The sequence below is a fragment of the Strongylocentrotus purpuratus genome, unplaced genomic scaffold, assembly GCF_000002235.5.
Source record: "Strongylocentrotus purpuratus isolate Spur 01 unplaced genomic scaffold, Spur_5.0 spur5_scaffold_1, whole genome shotgun sequence".
NCBI classification, from domain to species: Eukaryota; Metazoa; Echinodermata; class Echinoidea; order Camarodonta; family Strongylocentrotidae; genus Strongylocentrotus; species Strongylocentrotus purpuratus.
The window spans coordinates 20252451-20276371 of NW_022145594.1; the positions used below are offsets into that span (position 1 = coordinate 20252451).

At 35.7% G+C, this 23921-nt stretch overlaps 1 protein-coding gene and 1 long non-coding RNA gene across 2 annotated transcripts; both read left to right on the forward strand.

Moving 5' to 3' along the window:
- Window positions 1-6961: 6961 nt before the first annotated feature.
- LOC115921473 lies at window positions 6962-10390 on the forward strand. Its single transcript, XR_004062885.1, has 4 exons — window positions 6962-7021; window positions 7399-7464; window positions 7914-7967; window positions 10330-10390. It is a non-coding gene; the product is annotated as an uncharacterized LOC115921473 (long non-coding RNA).
- A 738-nt stretch (window positions 10391-11128) lies between these two features.
- Window positions 11129-19470, forward strand: LOC105436914. The gene is made up of 6 exons (XM_030978596.1): window positions 11129-12284; window positions 14278-14409; window positions 15227-15477; window positions 17629-17709; window positions 18468-18625; window positions 19182-19470. The coding sequence occupies exons 1-6, from the start codon at window positions 11147-11149 to the stop codon at window positions 19468-19470; spliced, it is 2049 nt and encodes a 682-aa protein (XP_030834456.1). The 5' UTR covers window positions 11129-11146.
- The last annotated feature ends 4451 nt before the right edge of the window (window positions 19471-23921 follow it).

A 23921-nucleotide genomic window follows, 5' to 3' on the forward strand; every position in this document is an offset into this window, starting at 1 on the left:
AAAAATAAAATAAGAAAAAGCAACTACAATGATGAATAGTAATAATAATGGTAGTAATGACGAGTATAACAATAATAACAATAATAATAATGAATAAAATATATAAAAGTAAGTAATGTAACAATAGTCACAGCTGACTAATCGCCATTGCCAAACCTGAAGAAGAAGGTGTTGTTGTTGTTGTTGTTGTTGTTGTTGTTGTTGTTGTTGAGTTCGTTGGCGCTATCCATCGATTCCGATGATTTCCGCCAGGCTGTGTGTGAGGGCGTCTTGCTCTCACTTCTGCTGCTCTACGTTTCTGTGATTCTGATACTTGCCCGGTGTGTGAGATAAAGATTTACCTTGACCTTTGTTTGGCGAAGTGCAAGGTTATGGAGTTCTTGGAGGATTAATGTGCTCGTTAGTCATTTAATGTTAGAGCTGGTTGGAATTAATATCACGAAGTTTTGGTGTCAATTTATAGAGTTAAAGGTAATACAAAGTTTTGGTATGGGGTCAAGAATGTGGTTCAAATCAACATATTGGAAGCATATGCGTTCCTACAATATTCATTGATCGTTGTCCCGGTTGAAATCGAGTCTAAAGTTATGAAATTATAAATAATAAACTCTTTATGTTGTATAGCTCCCTCTCAAGGTCAATATATCAATTTAGCTATGAAACAATGTTTCTTGACTAAAATCGACCGTTTAGCTATTCCCGTTTGAAAATTATATATCACAACTACATATTCTGAGATTTTCATGGTCGCAGCTACCATTATACGGCCGTAGTCGCTATTTGAAATTTATCAAAATTTACCGGGAGCACCGGTAATTTTTTATATTCAATTTTTCTCAAAAACAGAAGTGTTTTAGGGGTTAATTTTTTAGTGCTTATAATACATCCACAGTGGCATCCAAATATATCAAAATTGTAAAGATTTACTATCCACCCAATTTTCAAAATTTCCCAAAACTTTGTATTACCTTAATGATAAATAATGTGTCTTATATTTAATAAGTATGCGCATTTAATAATCGGCTGCCATCATTTATTCAGGCTTCTCCGTCACTCTGTTACTTTTATGCCTTAAGGCATGAAAAGCACAAGAATGCATGATAACAACACAATGCTATAATACACTTTACAATTATCTATATCTTCCAGTACCTTTTATAAAGGCTAAAATGATTGAGCAGTTTTCTGCTTTTCCAAGTAGGTTTTTTAGGTTTGGATTCGTCACATGGATTCGTCACATGAAGTCTGCGATATACGATTCCTCTGTCTTTCACATTTAGGGCATAATAACATAAAAATTAATGTTCGATAGTTTCGAAAATGTGACAATCGTCGCAAAGGCCGGTATCATGCCTGTCTATTGATATTGTAATAATTAAATCTACACTTACCAAGACGGAATTGGTGTAAAATTCTTTCATCCTTACGACAAAACCTTTAATCATACACGTAATTTTATATTTTACATCTCGTTGTATAGAGATTATCTGCCTTTCTCGGCAGTTTCCCATAAGAAGAAGTTGACTGTTCCTTTTATATATAAATTGCATTTTACTAGCGTCTTCTACGTTTTCAGTAGAACGCCCCCATGGAGGATCAATTATAGATCGATGACGCCTGTACAAATGGGTGTTAAAACTGATTTTGATATTCAAGTAAATTAAAGTTTTGATGAGTTGCTCATTTGGCGCCTTTTGAATGTATTATTATTATTATTAAACAATTGAAGGCACCAAATTTCTGGATGCTCTGGCAATTAAAAATAGAATTCTTCCTTATTAATAATCACAGTGTGTTTTGGCAGAAAATGGTTGGGATAAAGGATTTGTATGGGGGAGAGGGCTTAGAATTTTGTTATTTTCCCTTGCGTCCCTCGCTGGAATTGATTAATAAGCAAGAAAAATGGGGCGCTTGAGTATCCCCCCCCCCCCTTCTAGAGCTGATACTGCTGTATTTTCGATGTCAAGGAGAAGTACCCACTGTTGTATTGCAATAAAGCATGCCTTTCAAAAAGACTTTTCAGCAGTAGACTCCAGTCTCCACGACAGATGTATAGGGGGTAGAAAATGTATTACTATATCGTCTCGATCAAAAAAAAAAAATCAGCTGCATTAGAGGGCGCTGTTGCAGATATTGCAAAGCTTGTACAGAAAACATGTCTCAGATTTGACGTTTCATTAAATTATGAGAAAAGCAGACGGTTCGGTGTACTGTTCTCGACTCTTAATCCTAGTTTGTCTCAATGAAGTTCCCCCCCCCCTCCCGCGCGAAGCGCAGAAGTTTTGACGTTTCATTAAATTATTAGAGAAAGAAGACGATTCGTTGAACAGTTTTCGACTCTTACTCCTTGTAGCTTAGACGTTTGATTTTAATATTATAGAAAGAAGATTCGTAGTACCGTTTTCGACTCTTTATCTGAATTCAGTCTCCCCCCCCCCCTCTCGCGCGAAACGCGGAAGCTTTGACGTTTCCTTAAATTATTAGAGAAAGTAGACGATGCATTGTACCGTTTTCGACTCTTAATAAGCCCTATTTATCTAAATTCAATTTCCCCCTCTCGCGCGAAGCGCGGAAGCTTTGACGTTTCCTTAAATTATTAGAGAAAGTAGACGATTCATTGTACCGTTTTCGACTCTTAATAAACCCTATTAATCTGAAATCAAATCCACCTCTCTCGCGAAGCGTGGAAGCTTTGACGTTTCCTTAAATTATCAGAGAAAGCAGACGATTCGTTGTACCGTTCACGACATTTAATCCTTGTCTGAATTCAGTTTTTCCCCTCTCGCGCAAAGCGCGGAAGTTAGACGTTTCCTTAAATTATTAGAGAAAGTATAGACGATTCATTGTACCGTTTTTTACTCTTAATAAGCCCTATTTATCTGTATTCAATTTCTCCCTCTCGCGCGAAGCGCGGAAGCTTTGACGTTTCCTTAAATTATTAGAGAAAGCAGACGATTCGTTGTACCGTTCGCGACAATTAATCCTTGTCTGAATTCAGTTTTCCCCCTCTCGCGCAAAGCGCGGAAGCTTTCTCTGTGCTATAATAATACCTTGCAAAATAACGAAAAATTATTCTGAAGTTTATGAAGAGCTTGTTCGCGCACGTCGCGCAACTACTCCTAATGATCGTGACAAACTGTATACGTGTAGGCTATACAGTTATAAACACATCTTCTTCTTCTTCTTCCTTTTTTTTCCTCTCTTTTTTTTTGTAATCTCAGAGGGGGATATTTGTACAGGCCACCCCCCCCCCCCTCCTTCAAGCGAGGGGGGGGGGGGGAGATGCATCCCCCATCCCCCCCCCCCCCCGGGATTTACGCCCCTGTGTATATAACAATATACTCACCATTCCATTTTAATGGAAATTATATGTTCCTTTACCCATTCGAGGTCGACTGCGACTTAGCAATGAAAAGGTTGTGATAAAGAATTGCGTTTTAAAATCGCCAATGTTGATCAAAGTTTATCTCATTCATGCAACCGCTCTATCTCTTCATATAGAAGGGACCATTTTAGACCCATTGTAAACAATACTGTTTTTATTTTAGTAGCATTTTTTTTAGTTAGTATTGTCCTCTTTTAATGAAATCATTACAAAATATATGACAATCTATCCCTCTATATCTCAATAGCATTATGATTATTGAGACTATCCAGAATAAAAAGATTTGTTTTGACCGACATAATTAATCATAATTAAAAAATTAAAGATATTTTGTACACCAATTAATACTTTTCAACGCTCAATATTGATGTGTAAAAAGGCGTGTGCGCAGGGAGTCAGCGAACTCCGTGCATGCGCCTAGCCTTCCAATGTAGAAGGGGGAATTCCCGTTTTCGCCACTATAGATCTAGATTGTATTCATTGCCGCCGCCATATTTGTAAACGCGATGCGATGTGTAGCACATGCTGTAGGACTAGGAGCCTAGGTCTAGACGACTGTTCATCTTGGCTTGGTCTTCTGATTTATTGAGTCTGTGGCAGTAAGATTCGAGTCAACTTAAGGTGAGGTCTGTGTTTACGTTCAATCTTTACGGAAAATGAAAGCAGATAGAATCATAGACCGAATTTTCCGTCTCTTTTGTTCGTTAGCCTCTTATTGGGGTAGGGTCGGCTCTCTCTTTTAATAGAGACAGAACAGTCAGAAGCCGACTAGACCTATACGCATTCCCTTGCTAACACCATGGCCATTTATGGCCATATTTTTATGCCCCGAAAATCCCCCCAAATGTCATTTTACCTCGTGCATGTTAATATTGTAAATTAGGCCTAGGCTATAATAAATCGGTTCCACTTACCAACTGGACTGAAATAATCAGTTTAATGGTCCCTGTTTAGGAAATTATGGGTCAAAATCGAAATCCATGTTAAAAATCTTGCAAGACGTATTATAGTGCTGTGCTATAGGTCAATACACATTAGCATTGACTCTCTATGTTTTGCTGGAGTGGATTTGCATGCACCTACTGTAAGCATGAAGAACTTTGCGCATTGATCGCTGTACACTACAGTGGGTTTGCAAGCTCTCATTGGCCCATCCGCTCTAGTAGTGGCTTCGAATTTAAAGGGAACCAAGTCCTTCATTCTAAGTTACTTTTATTGTAAAGTTTAAGATATTTGAATAAAATCAGTGAAATTTTTTTAACAAAATCGGGCAAGGAATAAGAAAGTTAAAGCTTTTTGAAATGACTAGTCAGTAGAGGGCGATATTCAATTTGATGCGTCATTTACATGTATGGACAACTCTCCTTGCCTTTTGTACATCAAATTTCATGTTTTTCCTTCTTTCTTGTGATTGAGATAATCTACTCCCCTGAAAGCAAGGTAGTGCTGTAGCTAAACCGCCGAACCAAACGGAAGTTTGCCGAACATGGCACTTCCGAATTGAACCGAACCGAACCGAACCGAACGCAAAGGCCTGGTTCGGTTGTTCGGCAGAAAAATGTAAACGTTTTTGCAAGCTACTAAACTTGTCATTTTTACCTAATTTTCATTTCACGGTTGCTCATTTTATATTTACTTTTTTCCCATTTTCCACCTTTGTGATTTATGCCTATCCAGTGGTGGGCGCAACTTCACTGGCGCCATTTAAATCCCAAATCCTGACCACGCTACGTCGCGATCGCAAGCCATATAAACGAGAATACATGTGCGTGATCAAAACAGGTTCAGCTCAAACCCACTCTAAAATAATATTTTAATTGTAACAATATCGGACAAATTTTATAATATAAATAATAAAATAAATATATATTCTAGTATGGTATTTATTTATCTAGGAAATATAGGGATTTTATATTTTTCCTATTGAAAATAAAAACTTATAAAAAAGCAGTTATTGACGAGCCTGAGTCTCTGTTCAAGATAGCAGCTTTCATGACTCTTACATTAGACAAAAACCGTCTCTGAAAATCTTTATAAAATATAATTTATCAACAAATTGAAAACATGATTCTTTTAAAATTGAAAATAAAACACGATTCAAGACGGAAATATGAATGTAAATAGTATTTTTCTTCGCAAATAATTACGTTTAGAGCAGTTTTTTAATGTGAAATTCTTGCTGGTGGGAAGCAGTGTGCAGAAGTCCTCCGTGCTGGTCGGGCACGGCAGGGCGGGCGGCCCGCCCAGTGCCGACCGCCGTGGCTATAATGCTGATTGCTATTATATTATCGAACCCCGAACCGAACCAAGTTCGGGTGAAAAATTGCCGAACTCTGCCGAACCGAACCGAACACGAACATAGCGTCCGACTTACAGCACTAAAGCAAGGTGCAGAATGCAAAATGATATTCTACTTCACATGTTATGAAGTCGAATCAACAACACAAATAAATACAAAGAAAACGAAAGAATTGTGAAATTTGCCTCCCCTCCCCCCCCCCCCCCCTTCGTTTAGGGTTTAATAACAGCTTATAACATATCTAACTTGTAAGTTTCATTCCTATGACGTTTGGCTTATAAAACTTTGATGTAATTTACGAGAATTCAAAAAGTATTTGCCGGAAAACTGCAATTTTGAAATGATAAGCCTTTACATTATGATGATGTTATCATACATAATGTCAATATGAACATAGGCCTACAATAATTTCTGATATACATGTTATATAATGCCAATATGTGTTTGATCAATGGCAACTCTGAAACCCAGAACATTGTTAAGAAGTGAGTACATTTTTTTTGATTTTTCTCAAAATGGATGTCACAGACCTGCTTCTCTTATTTTAAATACATTGCATGCTTCTGTTTAAGTCAACTTGATTCCAAAGTTGATTCGAAAGTGGAATTTCCCTTTAAAGATACTAGACTATGTCCCTTTTGCAGCCAACATCAAATGAAAATGAATATGTCATGTAGACCTACCCCGGTATGTCCTATCTGTGATATTTAAACGTTAGCAGTGTCCTAGTATTTAAATTTTGCAAGGAAACCGTTTACTAGCTAGACTTTACTGTCAGACATATCATTAAGTGACTGATTGGCTTATTTGTTAATAACATATATAAAATGAGCTGTAAAGGGTACATGAGCATTTGTCTACATCAATAACCCACTTCTTGTAATAGCCAAAATTAAACTGGTTGAATCTTTGCGCAGCACAAAATGTACGACCATTCGGTACAATGGTCTGAAAATCAGACTATTACTTAATACTGACTTGGTAGCACTTAAGTCGATTCAACAACTAATAGTCATTCTTATTCCACTTCAAGAATTTACAAGCTCTAAATTAATATTACCGGGTATCTTTCAAATTGCTGTTGAAATTTAACCTTTTCATAATTTGGCCTGCAAATGGGACATAGTACCTGTAAACTAATCGAATCAGACAAAAATAAGATTAGGACATTCTCTGCATCTTCTTGCTTGACAAGTGCTCTTCCTGGCAGAAACAATAGTCCAAGATTTTACCACTCTCTGTCGACCTGATTTCTATTTCTATCCTCCATGCAGGTTATCTGGTAGATATCAAAGATGGCTGACGATTCAGCTATGAAGCCTATAGAGCAGGCCAAGGTATGTGAATGGAACCAGATATTACACCAACTGTTTTATCTCAACTCTCTTGGTTTGGGTCATAGAAGTAACCCAGGAGTGATTATACAACTTTTCAAGTTTGAAAGGCATCTGAAAATATCCATTACCATGTAGTGCAAATCGAATTAAATTCATGGACTTTGGAGGGGCCTGAAGTTCTGAACATTATAATTTGTGAGGCAATGAACTTTTATGCTGAGCGTTCTGTTTTTTATCTGTACTTTTCTGAGATTATGACAAGCTAATTTTTGACCTCTACCAATAGACATCGACATGCTTAAACTCTCATTCGTACATATAAATAAAGTTGGAAGGAAGCTACATTTTAATATAAATATGCTTTAATTTCTTTTCAGTTGATAGAGCATAAAGTAGGAGAAAGGTCTGATGATTCAACTTCAAAACTGGCTGGCCCATCCAAGGTTGTTTGCTTGAGACTTTCAATTCTATTTCTTACTTCGGGTCAAAGTTTATACCCAACATGACCTTTTACTATATAAACAGGCAAGGTCTTTCATTGCCATAATTGTTGTGTTAAAAAATGCCTTCATTTTAAAGCTGTGAAAGCTATTTAATTAGAAGGCTAAAACCTTTTGTAATCTGCCTTGTCAGAAATATCAGTCTTTCCCATGGAAAACAATGATCTCTTTCAGTACTTAGATACCAGGCCCAATGTTTAGATATATCATATAGTGGTTGTCTTTTCAACGGTTTTTTTTTCTGAAGGTTCATATATTCTAAAACAGATTTCCCATACCTTTAATTTCCCCTTAGGGAAACTACTCCAAAACAATCCTCTTATGGGACATAATGTCCTGTTGGGATCACATGCTTTATAAATGCTCTTAAATTCTTCCTCAACTCTTTTCAGATAATTAAGACAGCCGACCAAGATTCATCTGGTTACGCAACTACAAAATGCGAGGTTTGTATGCACAAATTAATTGTAGCCATCTATCATTGTCTTCCTAATCCATGTATTTGATTGTTATGCTTGTGTAGTCTGCCTTGTCAGAAAAATCAGTCTTCCCCATGGAAAACAATGATCTCTTTTGGTACCTAGATACACGGCACAATGTTTAGATATATGATCGTATGGGGGTTACTTCCAAAATTATATTCTTCTGAAGGTTCATAATTCCAAAACACTAATTTCCCATACCTTCAATATCCCATGATCACATGCTTTATAAATGCCTTTAAATCCGTCCTCAACTTTTTTCATATGATCAAGCTTCACAGATCTTGAAAAGAAACATTACGATCACTCAAGGGTTGTATGCATAACTTGTAGTCATCGATCATTATTGCCCAAGTCCATTTATTCTGTTGGTATGCTAAAGAAGATTTGATTCTTTGTATCTTCCTATGTCCATATGTAGGCATATCAAAACACCTCCAAAGAAGAGCAAATAATTTTGAGGGGTGGGTGTAATTGTCCTAGGGAAAAAGTTCCGGGGGGGGGGGGGGGGGGGTATTTTCCAGGGGGTGATTGTCCTGCTACTCACAAAAATAGAAGGCCGCTTGAAACTAATTTTTGAGGTAATGGGAGCACAGAAAATATCTGTTTCCATATCAAAATGCAATGGCACATTGTAGTTATGAGGTCGTGATGGCGAAATATGTCTCAGGTACCCATAATTTGATTGTAAAGGCCCAAATTTAACATAAAATTTTAAGAGCATCAGAATATAGTGAGATGATTTTATTTCTTAGGACATTTAGAAGTGTGCTATACTAAACATACTTTTCAAGTCAACCAATATTAAATCATTTAGGGGGCACCGGAAGCCCCCTCCCTCCCCCAGGAGCCATGAGGTTAATCACAGCAGCCCAATCGGAAATAGAAAACGCATTTGTGTGAAAAATCATGTATTTATTTATTTACGGTACTTTAAATGGTTTATTTCATTTAAAAAAAATTGTGGCCCGAGAGCCGAATTGCAGTTTCTTTTACAAAGTATACATCGGTGACAAAGTAAAATTATATGTAAAACATAATTTATGCATGATAACATTGTGGTAGTGAGATTGCAATTCTTTTTGTACATATAATATATAAATGTATTTTAACGACACCTGCTCCCGGCTGCGTAATTTTTTTTCCACTTGAGTTTGGGACCCCCAGCATGAACTCATTTGCATACAACCAATCAGAGCTCATCTTGTCAATAACAAGCTTTACGCGTGCTAAAGAGAAATTCAAAACTGTGCGAAGCTCTGGGCTTCACACACGTACGTACACGCAGCGCCTTGCCTATATCAGCATGCATGGTGTGCGTGCATAGGCATAGGCTTGCAAATGTTTCATTTCAGCTCTATTCGATGCAACGGCAGGCAGCCAGTAAAAACGAACCCGTTTGATCAAATTATGGAAATGCAAGCATTTTTTTAAACAAACATAACTTTGTTATTCCTGGCTCATTTTTCCTGATTGAGGTGTCATATGAAAGGGCGGAAATTGAACCTTCTAGAAATGTGATTTTCTCCTTGAAATTCAGATACCGCCTGCCAAACAACTTTTTGGTTTCCTCTCTTCAAATTGCTTTTAATCACTCATGCGTGAAATATGCATCATATGAGTTGCATCAAATGAAAGAGGAGGATCTAAGCTTTCCAAATATGTGTCATTTATTAATTATAATTGTGATTAAGTTATGATAAAACATCGATAGTTCTCGGTTTCGTTTTTTCTGGGACGCACGGTATATTAATAGAAATAAATTTGTTTGAAATTCGAAGGAATTAAATGTTATGGTTGGAAAATGCATTGCCAGATGGGTATGGTATGGTTATGGTCTTTTCTTCAATAACAGAAACAGAGACAACAACAGAAACCAAATCAAGGAATTATAAAATCACATACATGTACATGTAGATGCTACAATAATTTAAACATATATTATACATTGTAGGTAAAATGCTGAAAACTTTGTATTTGGACCAATTTAGTAAAATGTAGAGTATTGCATAAAAATGATTTTCGCATACTAAAACAATATGCTATATGACGTAATGAACCCATCAAGGAAAGTCATGGATAATAAATTATACACGACGGGCATCTAGATCTATGCCTTCCATTAAAATGTTTGAGGTCCTATTTCTTCATTTTGCTTCTTTTTTGGAGTTGTTCTAGCCATCTTGCTTTGGAATAATCAAAGAGAAAGTTGACAAAATAATGTTGTTTGTTATTAAAATATAAATTTACATCAATTCTGGGTGTAGGCTCTTTGTAGAGAAATATGTTGTCAGACCTTTTCATGTTTTCCAATTACATTTCATAGTCAAAGGAGTTGGAAGGAGTTCTACTTCACACTCAAAGACTGACTGTCCGAGATACATCTTTCAGGCCGAGAAGAGAAGGTATGTGAACAAATATCAGATAACATTCAAAATCATTACGCGAAAACAACGGTGTTGAAACCTTTAAAAAAAGCTTTAAATGTACCATGTATTGCATTGTTATTGCTTTAAAATCATCTGATAAAAGTTTTGGGATGTCAAGCTTACCAAATGAATACATAAACCTTTATTAAACAGAGGTACTGTATGTCCATGTAAGTATTTTCCCCTTTTCTCCAAATTAGGTTTACAAAATGTTCTAAAAATAAGAAATACAATAAGAATTAATCTGCAACATTCAGTAATTCAGTATGATTATATCTGTATAGCTTTTAGTCTTTTAATTTACAACATGTGCTTGATGGAGCCATATTTGAGATCAGGATGAAAAGAAAAATGATATAATTTGAGGGATCTTTGAACTCTTACAGTGCTGATCTACACCCCCCCCCCCCCATTTTAAATTAAATTTATCATAGTGCTTGTTGAAAAAGTCTTTCCAATTTACCTTTAATAATGAAGGCCACCAGTCTTGTAAACATTTTATGTGGAATGAAGGGCGTTTATCAACTAGAAGGATATGCTAGATAGATTATATGATTATGTTATTCATTTTTATATCAATACCTCACCACAAGATTTTTATTAGTTATTATATAATGATGTCTAGTGTACTTTCCTGTGAATAGGAAGGCCACACAAATGGGTTGTTTAATTATCTTTTTTAATTCAGGTGAGAAATCTGGGCAGACCACTATTATGAGGGGTGATGCTGGACTGGAGCTATATGTAGTCAAGTGGAAGAGCACCGATGATGAGACTCATCTTGTACTATGGGATCATGCCAATCACTTCCAAGAAGTCATGTCCATACTGGCTCCATTGTGTCCGACAGTGAAGCATTTTTCCATTGATTTCCATGTGATACGTTCACTTCAATCTATCCACATTCCTACGCCTATGCTTATGAGATCTGTCATCACAGTTTGCATTAAGTCCCGGATGTGTTATGAAACACTCCATGAGGCACTATTGGCTGTCAGTAATTTTTTTCCAAATGCAGAGAGTGTAGATGTGCAAATAGATATGCTACATTTTCCATCCGAACAAGCATACTTTCATGAGGTCAATTCATCATCATCTTTAAGGGAGCTTAAATTAAGATGTGAGGGCAGTATTTCATCATATCAAGACACTACGGACAGCCTGTTGATGGATATTTCTACGTCCTGTCCAAATATCGTATCACTGGTGTTATCAGGCTTTGGAGGATGGCGATGGAACAAGTCAGGCAAAAACATTATATCATGCAAGATGCCACATCTGACCAACATTCAACTTGAACCATTTTGGACGGATGATTGCTACAGATTTGTAACATTAATGAATGTATTACATGTAGGTCATGTGATAAGTCCATGTTTGAGGTTTGTTGAGGCAAAGAAGGTGCAGCTAGGAGATGCAGAACTTACCTCTGTTAAGTGGTCCCGAACATCTTCAGGTTGTGAGCTACAACTTGAAGGTGCATCAGCAGCTGTACCAATGGCTGACCTAATGCATCTTGTCTCGAATGAACTCAAAGGAGTAACTGCCCTGACATTTGACAGGTGCAAGGTTGACTTTCCTCAGAGTATCAGTCATCCACCACAGAGCACAGGGGAAGAGATTTCACTTAGAGACCTCAAGTTCTTAAATGTGGATTGCCCGTTGCCTCAAACTGACATCCACAAACTTTCGAAGATGTATCCTAATGTAAAGGTCACAGTTGAACATGAAAGTCAGGCATCGCATGGAGACTCTGAGCAGGGTACGGTGATGCCTTTCAGGCCGGTGAAGAAGACCTCCCCATCCTCTCCACCCTCCCCATCCTCTCCACCCTCCCCAACTTCTTCAATAGGTGAGTTTTAATATATTATACATGTTTATGTTTGTACTGACAGAAAGACTTGTTCATTATACCGGGGTATACTGCAGTGATTTACCATATTTTTGTTTCTCTTATCTGCACTTTACAGTTTTGTGCCTGGAAAACATACTATAAATCATTTTGCACAAGCTATTGTTCCGCATCCACACTCGCCATAATCAGTAGGATTTGGGAGCAGATGTTCAGATACTTATAAAGGGCAATCCGGTCCTTGTAATAATTTTGTTGTTGTATGGAAGCGGGAAAATGAAATAAACAGAAGGCGAAAGTTAGAAAAAATTTGGACAATTAATAAGAAAATTATGAATCATTGACATATGAGTTAACTAAGTCTATGTAAATTTTAAATTGGCAGTTCGGTCAGTTGATTGTGAGAAAGGGTGAATATATGCTCTAATATTCATTTAACCCTATCTAGCCCGGGGGGGGGGGGGCTTTTTTCACGATAACTTTTTAACGCAAAAAATCTTGTACTGAAATTTTTTGACTTTTTTCTTTCGAGTCTTGCGCATCTTTTAAAAGAAATTTTTCGAAAATCGGACCTACCATGTAAAAGTCACTTGTCCTTTTGTCTGTGCATGTCAGCCCGAAAATCGCTCATGTTTGTGATTTGTGTACAAAACATATGGAAATCTCATTTTTCAAATAAAGAGATAAAACATTGGTTATTTGGTCTTGTTTATAGTTTAGGTATTTATTTTGGGGTCAAAATAGTTGAATTATAATTGGAAATGAAATAAAACAACAAAAACAATAAAATACATGAGTTAAAAAAACAAAGAAATACATAAGAAATTATCAAAACAATAAATAACCAAAGGAATTACCTGGCTCTTTCAATTTGTTTGGCTGTAGTATCCCAAATAGTTTAAATAATATATGTAGTGAATATTAATGTTTAAATATTCAAATGTGAATATTATTACCATATTTGCATATATCACCATAAATATGCAAATGAATGAATTTTTCCAAAAAAAATAAATTACCATAGTATTCTAAACACTTCACTTGACATGCATGCACATTTTTGCGGCATTTGGTTGTTTCACGGCCGAGATCATGGGGGGGGGGGGGGGCTAGCCCCCCCCCCCCTCCGGGCTATGCAGTTTCAAAATAGCCCGGGCTATATAGGGTTAATCATAAATAATTATAATCATCAAATGATTATAGACATTATGGATAGTAGAAGAAATCGGCATTAGACAAACTTGGAATTAGACTAAATGAGCAATAGACCAAATGGGTTGCAGACTTATTTGAGATTAGACCAATTAACTATTGGTCTAAATGTTCATTACATTCAATGATTATGAGACCATGTGGATAGTAGACGGGCTAGGTTTAGGACCAAACGGCAATAAACCATGATGTAGTCGCAGATAACACTTTATGGGTGGTTGTCCGCCACTACATCACATAGATTTTACTGATGCAGCAAAATTTAAAGAGCCTTAAACTTAAACAAATTACAATTTTCTTATTTTTTGTCCAATTTCGTTAGTTTATTTTTTTGATTCGTCTGCTTTCATTTAGAGTTGTTTGCTTATTTTAAGGTTGGATGTCCAGATAACCAACCTGTCTGGACACTCAGCTGGTGGGTACCCAATAAAAAAAAGCCACCGCAATCGACCTTGGCATATGTAAATGAGCCTTTAGTTGGGATATACAGGCAGACAATATTTGGGGACAATATTTGTACAAAAGAATATTGAAATAGTAGTAGTAAATACCATGATTCATTCATAAACTTTGAAGATGTATGTCACACATCAAAATTTGAAATACAGATCTCACATCCCTATATAAATTACATGATTACATACAAATTACAAATGCATTGTGTGTACTTTTAAGTTGCTCTTTGTTTTATAAGAAAATAGAATTTGTAATCATTATAGTAGTAGCCTAAATGAAAGGGATCTATATTCTGAGTCTGTTATTGACTGATTGTATCTGACAGATGAGCTTGTTGGAGGCACATCAAGGGTCCAAGTGCATGAAGAACAGACGGAAACCCAGAACACTGAGGAAGAAGGAAAGGAGGAGGAAGAAGAGGATCACATGGCCATGGAAAGCCTGCTCCATGAACCAGGTCAATGTTGTGCCTTGGCCATTATCAGCAGAAATTGATTTGGAGAATAAGGAAATAAAATCAATGTCTCCCAAGCGTTATCTGTTGTTTCATGTCCATTGCATTGACAGGCATGACAGAGACACAAAACAAAGAATAAAGTATTTGAATACTTTTTACCGGTTAATGCTTTAAAATGTATTCATGATTCGACGACTTGAGAGCGAGAGTAGTACAAGCTCACATATACATATTTAAGACTGTGGATGCTGGATGGCATAATCTCTGTAAAAAAAAATATACAACACTATCCAACAGAGATGTTTCTTAGTGAAAATGGGCCTACCATATAATGATATAAGGCGTGATTCTAGCAAGTAGAAAGTTTTGTAATGTTTGGCAAAAGATAGAAAAACTGTGGAGATTACAATATTTTTCTATTATCAGTATCTCATTATTTCATTGTATTATAACAATATATTCATGACAGATTGGTAAAAGGTAGTTGTTCTAAATCCTAAGTTGAAAATAACATCATTCATGTAAATTGCTAAATCTCAAAGATTTTATATCAAAATTCATATATCTTTTCCACAATGTAGAATCTTAAAGCAACAATTGAAAAAAAAACGCCTTTAAAAGATAAAAATGGGTAAGAATATACTTCTTTTACACTTATTCCTGACATGAAAAGGATAGTTCAGAGTGACATTGCTCTTTAGTGCTCTATAACCTATATCTAGTATTTTGCTAGAATGTTGAAGTACAATTACATGTATGTGTTTTATTGTTTGCAGAAAGGATTTAATGAAAATGTCTCTTGTGATTTTCATACTAGATGAAGTACATGTCAGACCAATCAAGATGAAATGTTGTAAGAGAGTTGGAGTTGAAGGTGGTACACTTCAGCTAGATTCCTTTGGAATTGAACTTGAGATCCCTCCCGGTGCAATTGACAGCGAAGCGCCGCAGGACATTTCTCTTCGTGTCCTGACAGATACTCCTAATCTTTGCAACAGCAAAGAAGAGATGTCAGTCTGCTTTGGTGTACAGTGTTTAGCCCCTGATGACTTAGTCCTGAAATTACCGGTGACTTACACAATACCACACTGTGCTGTGATTACACGATACTCCAGTGTGGAGGCAGTCTTGTACACGGGAGAGGGAGAATAGTCACCCGGTAAGTACATCTTAACATGTCTAATTATGCACACTATTTCTTACGCCAGTTTTGAATTTGTGCTACAGTAAAAAAAAAAAAAAAAAAAAAAAAAAAAAAAAAATTGTCATCTAAAGATACATGTATACTAGCCAGGGAATATTTAAGTTTGGTTTTAAAAATGAAGAAAACAAAAATAGTAAGTCATAAAAGTATCTTCCTGCACAGTTGCAAATATGTCAACTTAAGCTGTTTAACCTATATCAATTCATAGATTTCTTATTTTCTAAATTCATATTTTTCCCTTCTCAAATCGGCAACACTAACGAAACAAATTCCAATTCTTCACAGTTTGAAAAAATATGAAAATGTATATATAATGAGCCATTGTGAAATAAATAAAAAGAAAACACTAGCCAATTTAGAGACTTTAATGATTAGTTACATTTAAATCGCTTCTATAAAAAAAACACTGAACAATGTACTGCATGGAAAATATACTTTAAAATTTCTGTTATTTTTGCTCTTTCTGCTCTTGTGTAATTTGTAATTATTGTGGTTCAAAAGAGGAAAATAAAACATCACTAAAATGACACTTCACTGCTATATGTGTTAACCATAAAATTGTAAATCTTTCAAGTTTTCTAAATAAAGGGTTATCTTCCCAAAGTAAATCACAGCATTTCGATGATAGCTTTTATTACCTTTACTTTTGCAAAAAGTTATATGTTCTGGTTCGTCTTTAGCTTGCTTAGTTATACTGACATACATGTACTGAATTAAGGATGACATGGGAAGGCATATATATCTTAGATTAAACCCATGTAATAATTTGATTGCAGGGTCTTTCAGGGAGAACAGGATGATGAGACTACCCTGCGTTAAATGATGGTTTTTCATGCACCCTGTTATTTTGTTTACAATATTGATTAATTGCATGAATTACATAGCCTTTCTTGTACCTCTCATATGAATGTAAGGAAATTGTATAATAGCCAAACAATTACTGTAGGTTCTAATATCAACATTATGCATACAATAGATAGCTCAATTTAAATGATGGCATTATTCTTGGTACGTGCATATAAATAAATAAACTGAGTTACTTACATATATGTTCATATTAGATGCAGAGGTAAAGGAACAAAATCCATTAACACAGTCTGGAATACCTAACTGCAACATAGAGAGAGATACACTTAGATTGCAGATGAATCACTTCTCTTGGGCGTTCATCAGATTCAAGTTGACTGTCTTCTTTGGAGGGAAGCGAATGCGTTGCCTGCCATTTGCAGAAAAGCCACTACCAGAGGAAAAAAATCCTGTCGTCTTACGTGCACATCTGTATGATGACATCAAAGGGATCTATATGAAGGCAAGAATATTATCTAAATGTCTTTGGCAGAGTAAAAATAATAATTAGTTAACTGTTCTATGTTGATGCAAATACATTTTGTTGATGCCAACAAATCTAATACATGTATGCAAGTTGTGCAATTTCAACAAAAAAGAGAAAAAAGAAACTCCCTACCATGTGGGAGACACCATTGTATTATTCATAGAAGTATGAGACAAATACAAATCCTACAATTATTTTTCACCTATGTCAGGACTAACATTCTCTTGAAAACTATTATTAAAACCTAACGATGATGTGTGTAAACTTTAAGGTGTTTCAAACCCCATCACAAAGTCACCACCCAGTTTGCTGATGAATAGTTTGGCACATGCACTCGTGCTCGGTGTTTGATAACCTGTGGAATAGACCACTTGTACATTTACTCTTGATGATTAGAAAGCTTTGACAGATGGTTGCCTGACATAGGAACAGTGAATATATGTAGGTGGAATCAACCCGTATAGAATTGTTTATATTTGATAGGTGAATCAAATAGTACTTTGCTATGGGGTCTTGGAGGAAATGAATATGAAAAGTCAGTTAACTGTATATTTGCATGCATTTATACCAGTTTCTGATCAAAAGATAACAGAACATAGAAACTTTGCAAATGAAAACTAGGTAGTGTCCCCTTTAATTTTAATTAGCTATTTTTGTATTTTGTTGAATCATTTTGTGACAGATAGTGTCCCAGGAGGAAGGCATAGGTTTAGCTTGTATTCATCCTGAAGCAGAGGTTCTTATCAGAGCGGCAGAAGTGGACGTCAGAATGACTTGTTTCATAAAGCATGATCCAATTCTCGCTACCCCAAATAGCGATTCTGCCGAGATCCGGGGAAAATCCTGAAAACGCGCATTGCATTATGGGATAGCTTTTCGACATTACAGCTTCCTGTGCAGGCGTTCGTGATCACAACCCTCTCTTTCACGGTAGAGTTTAACGGCCTTTTGTGCTTAAGTCACTAATTCTGCCCGAAGCTTTCCATTGCATATTATAATCTGTACAAATTACACTGATTGGCATCGATTTTAGCGTGCGTGAAAACTCTGCACAGCGAACACAGGCGCTAGCGCCAGCGGGATGGGACTCTATACCGGAAGTTGTAGTGACGACCCGAGAGAGTGAAAATTACCTCGTCTCGCGAATTTCGAGATTTTCGTACCTATTTAGGGTAGCGAGAATTGGAGATATCGTACATGTAAGTTCTCCTTTATGATAATGATAGTGAAAACAAAAATAATATTAATAATAGTGATAGCAATAGTTAAAAAAGTAAATAGTAATAACAATATGATAATAATAAAATAAGATTAGTAAGGCACCAAAGTCACTTTAAATCAAATGCTCAAGGGGCACTAGTGCATAAGATAAACCAACGTTCATATTTCTTCACAAAATCACCAATGAGTAGCGAACAACATATTGCAAATAAATGCAACAAATGTACCTTTTTATACAATTTTTATATATGTATATAAAAGAAAAATATTTGTGGTAATTCTTTGCTCTTTATTTTGTAGACTGTCAAGTATGACGAATTGCAGATAGGACACCAGTGGACAAAGTCCTTTAACCTGGATCTGAGCAGCCAGCCGGATGAAAAAATAATAGTGATCCTGCAAGTAGGTCAGACAGGACAATCACTGGTAGACATGCATTTTATATTCAACTTTGCAATGTAAGTTTGCAATCGAATACAAAACTTCAATAAATGAAGAGAAGGGGAAACTGGGCTCAAATATCTTATAATTAAATCCCAATAGAGATAATTGAATGATGTCAGTATGCTATAAATTAAAACCATTCTGAGGCTCGCTCGCAAATAAATAATTGAATTTCACTGTTGCTAATGGTGCATGTGATATCATATCAAAAATCTAAATCATAAAATGACATATTATTAAGACTTTGGGGAAAAGAATGTAACAATTATAATAATCTGTTTATATGTAGTGCTTAATCAACAACAACAAAAATTATAATAGCGCTTTAGAGATATTACTCCGGTTATCGGATTCATTCACGCACAATGTGCACCCTCTCTACTCCCTGGGGAGTATTCCATATCTGTTGCATTAACCCCTCCAAGCAAATTAGGGTCCGGGAACGATCTTTTGCTTAAGTATACACGCAGCCATTGACTACGATTTATTTTTCTGCAACGCCGCCTCCCCCTGTTGTCAGTACATGTAATTAGATATATACTAAAATTCCCTTTTTATGATTCATTTAAGGAACCGTTCAGGTAAACAGGACGACTTTGAAAAAAGGCTGACCACTGTTGCTCGAAAAGTTGCCACGCGTGTTGATATAGATAATCTCGGGAAGGCTCTTGACCTTCAACCAGGAGACATCCAACATTATGTCAACGATAATAAAGATTCGTCATACATGGTTACACTATCAATGCTCCGAGACTGGAGACAAAAGCAACCCAAAGGCAAAGTGTGTGAAGCCTTGAAGGATGTTCTACAGGAAGCTGGTCAAATTTATCTCGCTGATGACCTATTTGGTACGTCATGAGATGCAATTTATATGCTTCTCAATTGTGGACTGCATTGTTCAAATGATATGCATGAGATATATATGAGAGTGCAATGGTTGCATAGCCAAAGTTCCCCATTGCTGGAGCCTTGATGTACATAGTAACATTTCTAGGATGGCACTTTGAACTTTAAATACCCTTATAATTTACTTGCCGCTGTTAAAGTGCTATGTTGGACTTTGATGTATGTCTACTATGAGTTTGCACTATATTCAGCACATTCTTTCAAGCCTATGCATTAACCCATTGACTTCTGGTTTTCACTAAAGTTCACTCGTTCCCATAAGCATAACACAGGAACCACATGGTTTCAGTAGACAATGAGTCAAATGATGTTTATGAAGTAAAATATTTGCTATTCCTATTGCTATTGTAATGATGCTTTGTTTTGCATAATTTTCTATGTAATGTACTATCTGTAGGAAAGTATTTTTAACATGATGTTTTATAGGTATTTGTATGTATATTTTTTTCTTCTTCTGAAATATGAATGGAGTATTAAACATTGCTGCACTTTGAAGTGAAGTAATCAGTAATTGCATTGGCTTCACAAGTATCATGCATGATTCTGTACATAAGCCTGATCTAAGATGATATAATTCACTTTTTAGTACTTAAAATATCATCACAAAGATTTTGGACAAATCAACTCATGAGAATTTCAACATTCCTTCTATAGCCCATATAAACCATGTTCATATCATGTAATATGTCATTGTAATGTTCACATATTCAATTGTGATGATGGACAAGACTAATGAAATTGCCTTATGTTATTTTTTGAAAGTCTCTGTGATCATTAAGTACTATAATTGAATGTGCCTTAAAAAAATGGGGGCCCAAGTTTGCATTCATGGTAATAGATAGACGGGTAGTCATGTTGAATTGCCTATGTAATGGTATCTGCACAGGTACATCTATAATTTGTAATTTCAAATCCGTTTGTGATTGCTTCTTCTATAAGGAATGCTGTATTTGCTGCAAATTTTTGATTTTGAAGATCATAGCTTACTCTTTTTCGAAAAGCCTTTTTTGAGAATGCCTCGCGAAATGTTTTATTGTACATCACAATACTTACCACTCAATATTTGTTTTATCAATATTTTTTTGTATTTATTTTTATACCATCAGATTTATATACGTTATATTTTATACAATGTTTTTATCATGGTTTGTTAAATAAAGACAAAGTAAAATGAAATGAAATGAAATAAGTGAATTGTATATAGATGTACATGCTCGCTAATCTGATACATTTATACTCATCCCTTTAATCCAATCCATAAGGATTTAAAAGAAATACAAAGTTTATATTACGATGAAAGTAGATTATATTGGAAATTGCTAGCAAAATACAAAAAATGCAAATGAAACTATGAAAGACATGGAATTCAAGGCGTTATCCAAAGGAATGTGTGTTATATTTACCATGTAGATACTCCTGATACTCGCACCATTCATTAATTGGAGGAGTAAGGAAAAGTACTATTACAACAAGAATTCACCAAGTATTCTATGATGCTATACGTTAGGGAAAAGAGACTGATTATTATAAGTCCCTCCATTTTGGGAATTTTGTTTTATAAAGCTGAATCCCAAACATGTCATTAATTTTTAATCGTGAGGATATCACAACAAAATATCGACCTGAGATGAAGAGCAAAGGCCCAAAGTAGTTATTCTTCTTTGTACATGAAATACTGTAATATATATATGTCAAGTGTGAAATATGATTGCGAATTGTTACAGAATACTCTGCAGTGATGAAATTATCTACCTAAAAGCTCTTTCATTGTTATTAATAGTTCTACGTATTGCCTATCTAAATGTGCCAAATGTTGATTACCCTCTTCTGTACTTAGCATGATTACAATCAGGCATTATCAATAAGGTACTGAAATTGCCACCACATAAATCATCAAAATGCAATGTTTGCAGATATGATGTTGAGTTTTCAGATATAAATGAATGCAAGAACAAGCTTTGTTTTATTTTGAAATATTCCAAAGTGTTTTCTATTTTGTAGATTATGATCTGTGTATTTCAAACGTGTAAATTAAAATGTCCTATTATCCATATATCATGTACAACAGTGAAATGTATACATTTTGACATATTCCATGAAGAAATTTCTTGTTTTTACATGTAATTACAAGGAGAAATATCCCAAAGTATTTTTTATTTTGTATATTATGATCTGTGTATTTCAAACGTGTAAATTACAATGTCATATTATCCATATATCATGTCAAACAGTCAAATGAATATATTTATATAATACTAATAGCTAATTCTTATATAGCGCTTTTCAGGACCGAAGGCCCTCTCATATGTGTTATTGATACTTGTGAGAATTCCTTCAAAGATTATTGTGCCGAAAGACTTTAATTTTGTAAATAACGACCTTCCATTTTCATTTCCTTTGATATATTTCAGTCTTTCAAAAGTGTGTGTGCTGAAATTATTTCATCCTCTTCATAGTGTACTCTTCTGTCCGTCATAAATACTATCTGTATACATGTATGCCAATTTATATACCTCATTTTAAGATTCTTTACTAATCCTGTCTTCTGATTGGTTGAAAATGCAGTCATGTTCTTAACCATGCCCGCTAATTGAAATTCATAGTCATTTTTCCCGGCTCTACCGGTTTATATCCATTTTTCATAGCACTTTTTCCATGGCTGTGAAACGTGACGTCATTTTGCTGCGATCCCCATTTTGGTTTACGTGTTACCGTATAAGTTTCTTTTGTGCGATGACCGATGCGCAATACCGTTAACGGTGTTTGAGTGCAATTCGATTTTGGTCGCTGCATTCAGGCGACGAATCATCAGCAACATCCACTGGTGCCACGACTGCAAGTGCAAGTGAGCGAAGTGAAAGCCAGGAACTCCGTGACTTATATTAAATCTAATGATGAATGAGATCACAGATAATCCAGAGATCTTCCCACGTGTATGTAACATCACTGCTAGTAGTCATGCCCATGTTTCAAGCCAGCAAGTCCAAGCCCCAACATTTAACATACAAAACTGTGTTGTAAACATCTACAACAAGTAGACTAGACGCACATCTGTGTAAATATGTTGCGAATTTGTGAATTTATAAAGTTACTGTTCATGTTCTACTGTTCTACTGTTCTACTGGAGCACAGCTTGTTGGTGATATCATCCTGTACAAAAGTTACTGTTCGTGTAAACGTGTTTGGTATTCCCTGTTCTACTGGAGCACAGCTTGTTGGATTTCATACTGTACACAAGTTATTGTTGGTGTTAATATTCATGACTTCAAAGAGATGGAAACCTAAATGGGTGAGTCAACATTTTCCTTTTTTTCGGTATATAAAATATATATTGACTGCTTTTAATATTCGAGGCATAGTTGTTTCTATAGGGTCTCGGGAAACTCACAACCTGCTATGACCCCGCGGCGCAAGCGCCTGGGGGTCATAGCAGGTTGTGAGTTTCCCTTGACCCTATAGAAACCACTATGCCTCTCAAAGCAGTCAATATATCCTTAATATAAAATGTTGGATGCATGTGCATTCCAACTATTTAACAGGTAAAGGCTTGTTCTTTGAGCCAGGCGCAAATCCAGGATTTGTAAATGGGGGGGGGGGGGGGGGGGGGGGGGCCAAATTTGAAATCAATTTGAAATTTAGTGTGATGTAATTTGAAAATCGTGCCGGCCAAAATTTCGCTCAGTACGGGGAGGGGGGGGGGGGGGGGGGGTAGTGAGCACTAATTTTTTGGGGGCCCTCGAAAATTTGAAAAATCGCTGCCCCCCTCCCTCCACCTGGATCCGCCACTGTATTGAGCTCTTTGCTAAACAATACAGAAATGGAAAGCGTATTGACACTTTCCGTCACCATCATAAGAATATTATTTTAAACACGATTTTGCTGCGATATATCTGACGGAGCCTTTTTAATGCTAGCAAGTATAATTGCACACGATAATGATATTTCTGGAGCTCTTTCAATAATCCTCATTGAGTCATTCACTTTACCAAGTGAATTTTATTTTCATGTAAACGCAAAATAAGCTTTATATCTTGCACAATGTCTATAAGTTTGATAAAACTGAATCCAAAACATGTCATTGATTGTTAATCGTCAGGATATCTGAACAAAATATCGTACCTGAGATGAAAAACATAAAGGCCCTAAGTATAGTAGGTTCTTCTTTAAACATACTGAAGTATATATATGTGAAATGTGATTGCAAATTTCTAAAAGATATCTATAAGTAGACGACAATTATAACATATTTTGTTTGTCTTCTAAAGGTACTGTATTAGAGGTTTATATGCATTTGTATTTTGATACTCCCGAGATGAATTGTAAGAATTTTCATCAGTACTTCATGTATTTCTTTTCTCAAGATATGATGTAAATGTATTTGTATTTTACTATTTTGTATAGACC